The sequence below is a fragment of the Panthera onca genome, chromosome C1 (assembly GCF_046562875.1).
Source record: "Panthera onca isolate mPanOnc1 chromosome C1, mPanOnc1 haplotype 2, whole genome shotgun sequence".
Taxonomy (NCBI): Eukaryota; Metazoa; Chordata; class Mammalia; order Carnivora; family Felidae; genus Panthera; species Panthera onca.
Genome location: NC_138346.1, coordinates 184,310,053 through 184,318,133, shown reverse-complemented (window position 1 = coordinate 184,318,133; position 8,081 = coordinate 184,310,053). Strand labels below are relative to the sequence as shown.

The window sequence follows — 8,081 nt, the reverse complement described above, 5'->3', positions numbered from 1 at the left end:
GGACTGCCTCCTACCCTCTAGCCCCACTCCTCTAGATCTGGGAGTGCTCCTGGATGGGTCTCAGGTTGTCACCCACCTGCCCCCAACTCTGCCTGTTCCCATAAGAATGACAGTCACAGGGATGAGGGGCCTCCAGGGTCAGCCAGCCTGCTAAGTACGCCTCCTCCCTTGCCTCCCTCCTGCTTCATTCTCCTGGGGACCCAGTTCCCTGACTCCACCCCCACCCAGAACTAGGAGTCAGTGGCACTTGTGAGGATGATTCTACTCCAGCTCTGTGGCAAGACTGGCCAAACCGTCCCCAGAGGGGAAGCTGAGCTCAGAGAGGACTATAGCTCTCCCAAAGTCACATAGTAAGCCGGCAGGGGACAGGCACTCAAAGCTGGGCTTCCTGAGTCCTAGCCCAAGACTCTTGGAGCTTGCTAGAGCTGGCTGGATGAGGGATGAGTGAACTGCCAGCAATCAGGCCACATGGAAGATAGGATAGGGAAGGGGAATGCTGCTGCACCAAGAAGGGCCCAGAATCACAGTCGTTAAGAGCAGGTCAGGGGAGGGGTGCTGGCAGGAGGGTCTCTACAAGGGGTAGAGTGGCTGAGCTTCCTAGCTCCATGGGCCTCTCAGAGAGGGCTTCCTGGATAATCCTCCAAAGTCACCATGACAGTGGCTTTGGAAGGTGATTGTCATGATTCAGAAAGCAAGACTGGGCCTGGCTGTAAACCTGAGGGGCTCTTTCTGAGCCCTGGGAGCATCAGGCCTGGAAATATGAAACATCTTTATTTCACAGAAATAAGAGGCATTTCCAAGGTTAGAGGAAGACAGTATGAGGCAAGGCAGTAGGTGATGAGTTGACTGTCCTCTTCAGAAGGGTCTTCTGAATTGAATTGGGTGGGAGACCTCCTAGGAAACCCCCCAGAGCCATAGCTGAGCCCCAACCTATATACAGCCTGAGCTTCGACTTTGGCTGGTGACCACTCCAGAGAAGGTGGGCAATGTGGGGTTGGAAGAGTCGGCCCCTTACTGTAGATTCCTACACAGAGAAGGAGCGGCTTGAGTGGTGATCTGGGCATCCATCACAGGCACCTGGGCTCACGGCTGGGGCCCACAGGCAAGCGGGGGTCACATGGGGGTGCTTCGGACCCTGCCCTCCTCCTCAGGGATATTCTCATAGGCATTCTCGTGCTCGTTGGACCTGAAAGAGGATGACAGGGGTCACCACCCATTCCATCCCATCCCCTCTACCTGCCTTATCCTGCACTGGTGACAGCAGTATCTTCCAGAATAAATAATCCTTGAGTGCCAGAAAGGGTTCCCCTGCCCACATCTGGTCCCAGGTGCACCTGAGACTGGAGGCCTCTCAGCACCCCTCCCTGAGCCCCATCTCTCTCCTCCACTGAGCCCCTCCCCCACTGGGCCCCCACTGAGCAACCCCCTCATGGAGTCCACCTCCATACTGAGCTGCCTCCCCTACTCACCCCTCTCTCCACATTGAGTGCCCCTGACTCATCCCTTCAGAGTCAACTTCCCCCACTGCACTCCTCCCTATGAATCCCAGTCCGCCTGTGAGCTGCTCCCCCTACCCGTCCCTACCCCCTTACTGGGCCCTCTCCCCAGCTGAGCCTCAGGTCCCCAAGGAGCCCTGCACCCTCACAAAGCCCCCATTGCCACCTCCCTGAGCTCCTCTCTTCACTGAGCCCTTCCCCACATGTGTCCTCCTCCTTCCCTGCCCTCCCACCTTCTAGCCCCCTCCCACCCCTCAGAAGCATCTGGTCCTTCTGGAGCGCAGGGTGGTTACCCTGTACCATCATCTCACCTGAAGCTGGCTGCCATCGAGGAGTACCTTCCGTCTGTTCCTACCAGGATTCCATCTGCCTTGTTTCCAACGGTCATGACTGTGTTCATGGGCTCCCTATGGATGGGGCTCATCAGTAGGCCTCCCTAGGTCCCTACCCTCTTTGTTCTCCCTCCTCCCCCTTGCCTAATCAGGCCTTTCTAGGCTCTGGTTCTCACGAGTCCAAGAGCAGTGGCTGGCCCTGGGCAGAAGCCCTTCTCTCCAGTAGGGGCCCTGCCAGTGGCCTGATTCTGGCCCCACTCCATGGGCCTTCCCACCCTTCTCCCTGCTCCAAGGTGGGGGGCCTCAGGTCCCAGTCCAAGATTTGCAAAAGATGTATCTAAGGCCTCACACTTTGTGCAATTTTCCTTCTGGCCTCAGCTCAAGACCCAACAGGATTTAGTGTCTGCCCAGATTTCCACAGGGCTTTCCCCAGGGAATTAGGTACAGACATGGTCAACTTCCACTGAAGGCAGAGCTTGGATCATTTGAAAAAAAATAACATTGCTGACAAAAAGTTCCTGGCCTCTTATTCCAGTTTAAACCCAGTGACTGTGGCCTCTGCTCCTGCCTACCTGAAACTATTCTTACATGGGTCACAGGGACTCTTACTGCTGCTTGTCCTTCCTTGGACACCCCACAGGCACCTCAAACTTAGTATGTCTCAAATTAAACTCAGCAGCTGCCCCCAGATCTGCCTCTTATGCTCCGTCTCCATAAGTGGTACTATCTGAAGCCTGGATGCATCCTTGTCCTTCCTTCCTCCTGCCCCCTGCCGTCCCCATCCACCAACTTCTGGGGACCAGACCCCTAGACAACCGTCAGACATGGTGCCTCTCTATCCCCTCTGCTCCCTCCAGAGTCAAGACTCTCTCCTGACCTCATGCTCAGCCCCCCGCCCTGCCCTTCTCACCTGCAGACTGGCCCCTACCCCACGCATGCACCACAGGGCAGCCAGAGTGGCTGTGCTCAGGCCAACTCTCATCCCAGGACCAGCGTGCAAGCTCTCACCGGATTCCTACTGCACGAAAGATAAAGCCCACAGTCTGGGGTATAGGTGTACGAGGGTCTGCCAGGCCCGGGCCCTGCCTACCTTGCCAGTCTATCTCAGGCCTCCCATCCTTCTCTCTACGCATGACTGCTTGTGTTCCTGCAGTGGGCTGCACAGGGCCTTCCTTGGCTAGCACCCTGGCACCAGGCCCCTCCGTGGGAGCTACTGGCAGGTGCAGCCTTATTCCAGGATTGGCCAGCACAGAGTGGACTGGATTTCAGCCCACCCCCCTCGACCTCAGTGTCCTGCACTTTGGACCCCTGGTGGCCTCGATGCCCTCTTCCATCAGCTGCAATGCTCTTCCCGTGCTACTCTATCCTGAGAGGCGCTCCTCTGCATTCTTTAGGCTTCAGAATAAACATGCAATTGGAAGCGTTCTTGGACTACCATCCCCGGCCCCCCAGACCAGGGCAGGCCCAGCACTGCAGTCTGCTCTCCCTTTTACCATTGGTACTTGCACTGGGATCACTCCTTGTCTTCCGGTCTGGGAGCCTGAGAGTTCAGGGGTTGTGTCTGTCTGTCCCACCGCCCCCCTGTACCCCTGCACGTGGCACAGCACCTGACCCTGAAGAAAGATGGAGCCTTTCTTCCCAGAGATTTTCACAACCCCCATCACAGGCTAAGCCAGTGTCCTGACTCTACAGATAGAAACACTGAGACCTTGAGAAGAGAAGACATTGTCCCCAAAGCTCGCAGAACCGTGGAGGCCAACAGAGCCGTGTCTGGGGGCCGGCGAGCCCGAGCGCCAGTCCTAGAGAACTTGGGCCTCAGTGTCACTTCCGCACAGTGACAGGACAGACTCCGGGTCTCCGAGGCCCTCCTCACCACTACTAGAGCAGTAGCGGTGGTCCTGGGGCCTGCCCTGCCTGCCCAGCCCAGACCCCAGCACCCCCGCAGCACTCACGGCTCTTCCTGGCACCAGAAGTGGTTGACAGCAAAGGCAATTGCGACCAGGACCAGGAACACAGCCACAGCAATTAAGCCCTGCATCCAGGGCTGCAGGTTCCCCAGGCCTGGAAAGAGGGGAGCAGGGATGCTGCAGCAGGCTCGGCAGCAGTGGGGGCTGCAAGTGCAGAATGGAGGGGGGGCAGAGGGAGGGGAGCAAGGGCTAGAGCCTGTGTCACAGGCCATCAGCCTGCTGCCAGGACCAGAAGAGACATTCTGAGGCAGCAGGGCTGGCAAGGAGGACCGACCTGACCCCACTGAGCTAAAGTAAGGGATGATGGGGGGGGGGGGGGGGGGGGCAGTGGTGGCGGGGCACCTGAATGGCTATCAGTTAAGCTTCCCACTTCAGCTCAGGTAATGAGCTCTGCGTGGACATCAGGCTCTGTGCTGACAGTGCAGAGCCTGCTTGGGATTCTCTTTCTCTCTCTCTGTCTCTGTCTCAAAATAAATAAATAAACTTTAAAACAAAAAAAAAGGACGATAGTTGGAAAACACGAATTCAAAGAAGAAATGAGGAGCCAAGGAGGGACAGCCCAGAGCCTCCACCTATCCCTCCATGTGAGTCACATGCAGGATGCCCTACAAGTGTCTGGGCCCCAAGGACCAAAGAGCAGCCCTCTGGATGGCCGGCCTGGGCCTTGCCAGCTGAGGGTATCTCCCCATCTCCCTGTGAGAGGGCGGGGCTGGCATCTGGAAGATCCTGTTCTGTAATGACTTTGCTCTGATACTAGGTAGGGGGTGGGAGTGTGGGACAGGCAAGACTGCTCAGCCAGGGGTGCCGGGGTGCCTGAGAGATGGCGGGGACAGAACACATTTGGAAAGGCAAGGCAGAAGGGCAAGTTCTCCTCCAGGTCGTGGGGCCCAGGTAGAAAGCTTCAAAAGCTGCTCCCCTTCTGTCTTCTCCAGCGGGATGCCTCTGGGACTAGGCCAGAGACCAGGTTGAGGCCCCATCCATCTACTTTTTTTTCTTCTTTTTAATTTTTTTTATATTTATTTTTGAGAGAGAAAGAGAATGAACATGAGCAGGGAGGGGAAGAGAGAGAAGGATATAGAGGATCTGAAGCAGGCTCTGTGTTGGCAGCAGAGAGCCTGATGTGGGACTCGAAGTCTTGAACCGTGAGATCATGACCTGAACTGAAGTCGGATGCTTAACCGACTGAGTCACCCAGGTGCCCCCCACCTTCTCTATCTTTTGACCCTTGACCTTCGACACCACCTTTAACCCTCATGGTTTCCCAGAATCTCTGCCCTCAGTCACTGGCTGCCCCAAAGGGCTCTCCCCTCCCCCAGGCATGACTGTGTTCCATGAGCCTGAGGGAGCTTGACCCTGCAGAGGACAGACATGCAGTCGCAGGCAGGTCTCAGGAGGGGACAGAGGCCAGCAGGAGGCTCCTGAAGGGTCTTGCCTCCAGGCTAAAACACATGCATCCCCAGTGTCATCCTGTACTTTGAGGGGCCCAGGCTGGGCATCAAAAACCTCACTCTGCCTCACTCTCACTCAAAAGTCCTTCCTTGAGTCTACCTTAAAGCTCTCCTGCTGCAGCGAAGGCCCTGCCTCCTCTCTGAGCCTAGTAGGTACTGGGGACAAGGGAGGGATCTGGGAACTCTCTGGCCTGTCACCAGGTCAGTGTGGTTATCTTGACTTCCATACTTGCCAAAAAGCAGTGCTTTGGCTTCATCGTTTGCCCAAGAAACAATGGTTCCTCAGGTCAGTGACTAGGCCTCAAGCCCTGGGAGGCCCCTCCCTGCCTCCTCCAGACCCTTCAGCCAACTCCCTCCAGACACACAGGGAACTCCGGTCCCTGCTTCTCCTTCCAGGTGGCTCTGAAGTGAACATATAGCACAAGGGTCAGAACCTGGAGACAGAGGTGATCTGAGTTCTGTCCCCGCAGGAGGACTCAACCATCCTCCCTTTCGACCTCAAACTTTCACTTTGATTAAGTTCTTCTTTCCAGCTTATCTCTCAAGTCAGGCAAAATACCCTGAGGGCAAAGCATCTCCAAAGGAAACCAAAATTACCCTCTCAAGCAATCAGGACTGCCCTGAGCCAGCAAGACCTCTGTGATTGACCCCAAAACAAAGACATGACCTTCACTGCCCACCTGCAGGTACCCACATTTTCTTTACATAAACCGGGAAGTCTTTTCTCCACTTTAGGGATAGTCTTTGAGACTCTGGTCCACCGTCTTCCTGGTGTCGGCCTCACTGAAATAAATCCCTTTCCTGTTTCCCCACCACTCGTCTCTCCGCCTTTGGATTTTGTCAGCGGTGAGTGGCAAACCTGGTCTGGGCCCTTGGAGCCAGGAGCTCCTGCACCCTGGCTACATCCCTTCTTGCTCTGCTGTGTGATTCACACAAGTTACTCGACCCCTCTGATCTTGTTTCTTAGAGGGCTGCCAAGACTGCAAGGCAGAAGGGAAGTAGACGTGCATGCGAGCTCAGGGCTCCTGCAAGGGAGGGGTACTCTGGAAACATCTTTGCCGGTCCTCTATGGACCCAAATCCCACCTGCTGAGTCCCCCACACTTCCAGATCTCAGGGTGTGGCTCCTCACAGGTGTGAAACTTTCCTGCACCCCAGCCCTGGCAGCAGCCCTGGGAAGTAGGCAGGGCAAGTTTACAGTCCTCGTTTTATGGATGAGAAAACTGAGTCTCAAAGAGGGCCAGTGATTTTCTCCAGGCTACAAGACATAGGCAGAGCTGGACAAATCTCAGGTACGCGGTGGGGGCCACACTGGGGCACTGTCTTCTTCCCAAGCCCAGGAAGCAGGCCCCAGACAACACTGCCCCTCCCCTGGAACAAGCCTGCCGTTTGGGGGTTGCTTGGGCCCCTCCCTCCTTCCTTGTAGCCCCTGACCCCCTGTCCTCAGGACCCTGCCATCTCTAAGGCAATTCCTGCTTCTAGATCTTGGGTCTCAATTCCTCTAGGTCTCTAGTCCCCTCCACCCCCTCCCCGCCCTGCATTCCTCACTCGTGGAAAACAAGTCCCAGACAGCCTTGCTCAGAGATCTCTGCCTTTGGAGGTTCCTCCAGTGAGCCCAATCCCTGCTTCTCCTTCCCATCTGTATGTGTCCAGGGTGGTGAGGGAGGCCAGAGGACCACCCCATCCTCCCCTGGGTTTCCACCACCCAGCCCAGCCCTCCTCGCCACAACCACCACGGCAGGCCCAGTCCCGCGCTACCTTGCTGACAGCTGGCGGGTGGCACTGCCGTGAACAGGCCCAGAATGAGCAGGATGAGGGCCGACATGGCTGCAGGAAGCTTCTGGGCCTTCTCTCTGGCTGCTGGTATCTGGGCTCCTGGAGCTGCCGTGGAGTCTGTCCGTGTCTGCCTGAGATCAGCCCAGGCTTAGTCTGGCCCTGGAGAAGAGGCGCAAGTAAGGAAGGCGGCGAGGGAGGAAGGAGAGGAGGTGGAGAGAAACCGCCCTCCCTCCCATGGTAATGAGCTTCCAGGCCTGGCCTCCCCTGGCCGGTGCCCTGCCCACTCAAGCTGGCATTCGAGGTCATCTTTCAGAGGCTGGGTAAGAAAGCAGGTCTGAGGACCAGGGAGACAGGAGGAGAGTTGGTGCCTCACCTCCAAGCCCCCGGCCTCCCCAGTTTTTGTGTCTGCTTTCCCCCTTCCTGGCAGCAGGGCTGGGCTCTGGGGAAAGGAGTGACACATTACTGCTCCTGCGGGCGGGGCATCTTGGAAGGCTGACAGTGGGATTAAGAAATCTGTTGTCTGGCTGCTCAGCAGGAGCTTGGGGAAAACCCCAGTGGCTAGGGAAAGGTCAAAGCTGACCCTCCCCCTCAGCCTTGTCTATTTCCTGTTCTCCCCCTCACCTGTCTCTACTCAACCCAACCAGACCAAGGGGCTCCAGTCTTGGGACTCAGCCTTGGCTTCTGTCCCTCCATCCCTGGCCTAGCTCAGTAGCTCTATAATCCACCTTCCCCCATGGGGACCATGACAGTGGGTCTGAATGTCCCAGTCCCCAGCCTTCCCTACCCAACCCAGCTGCCCTGGCCCAGTTCAGCTTTCCTCTTGGCCCCACATGTGGTACCTGGAAGCTGGGTGGAACCTCCCTGTGACAAGGTCAAGGCTCGGTCAGAGGCCTGTATACACACCTTCTGACCCACCCCCCACCCAACACAGGGAGACTAGCGGGTGAACACAGCCCTGCCATGGAGGCAAAGAAAGGACACCCCCAAGTGGAAAGATCCAATAGAAGGCCCGGAAGCCCTGGGCACTCAAACCGCAGGGTCACGTGGAGTCCGTCTGACCCTC

At 56.9% G+C, this 8,081-nt stretch overlaps 1 protein-coding gene across 2 annotated transcripts; it reads right to left on the bottom strand.

The window, feature by feature from the left end:
- Positions 1-756: 756 nt before the first annotated feature.
- On the bottom strand, positions 757-7,522 carry PDZK1IP1 (PDZK1 interacting protein 1). 2 transcript variants are annotated; one of them, XM_078451947.2, is made up of 4 exons: positions 7,392-7,522; positions 7,001-7,177; positions 3,781-3,939; positions 757-1,186 (listed from the first exon to the last, which is right to left on the bottom strand). In XM_078451947.2, exons 1-4 carry the CDS (start codon positions 7,476-7,478, stop codon positions 1,160-1,162), a joined length of 450 nt encoding a protein of 149 aa, XP_078308073.1. In that variant the 5' UTR covers positions 7,479-7,522; the 3' UTR covers positions 757-1,159. The 2 variants fall into 2 exon arrangements, with proteins under 2 accessions (XP_078308073.1, XP_060482316.1); XM_060626333.3 differs by lacking the exon at positions 7,392-7,522 and adding an exon at positions 1,808-1,903 and having other exon boundaries at positions 3,781-3,889; positions 7,001-7,225.
- Between the last annotated feature and the right edge of the window lie 559 nt (positions 7,523-8,081).

What these genes read in the sequence shown, in the direction of transcription:
- PDZK1IP1 (XM_078451947.2), bottom strand. Translation starts at nt 7,478, where the DNA reads ATGTGTCACTCCTTTCCCCAGAGCCCAGCCCTGCTGCCAGGAAGGGGG. An exon ending in GGGAGGCCGGGGGCTTGGAG is followed by an intron (nt 7,178 to 7,391) that starts GTGAGGCACCAA and finishes CCTCTTCTCCAG; the next exon opens with GGCCAGACTAAGCCTGGGCT. An exon ending in ACCCGCCAGCTGTCAGCAAG is followed by an intron (nt 3,940 to 7,000) that starts GTAGCGCGGGAC and finishes CTGCACTTGCAG; the next exon opens with CCCCCACTGCTGCCGAGCCT.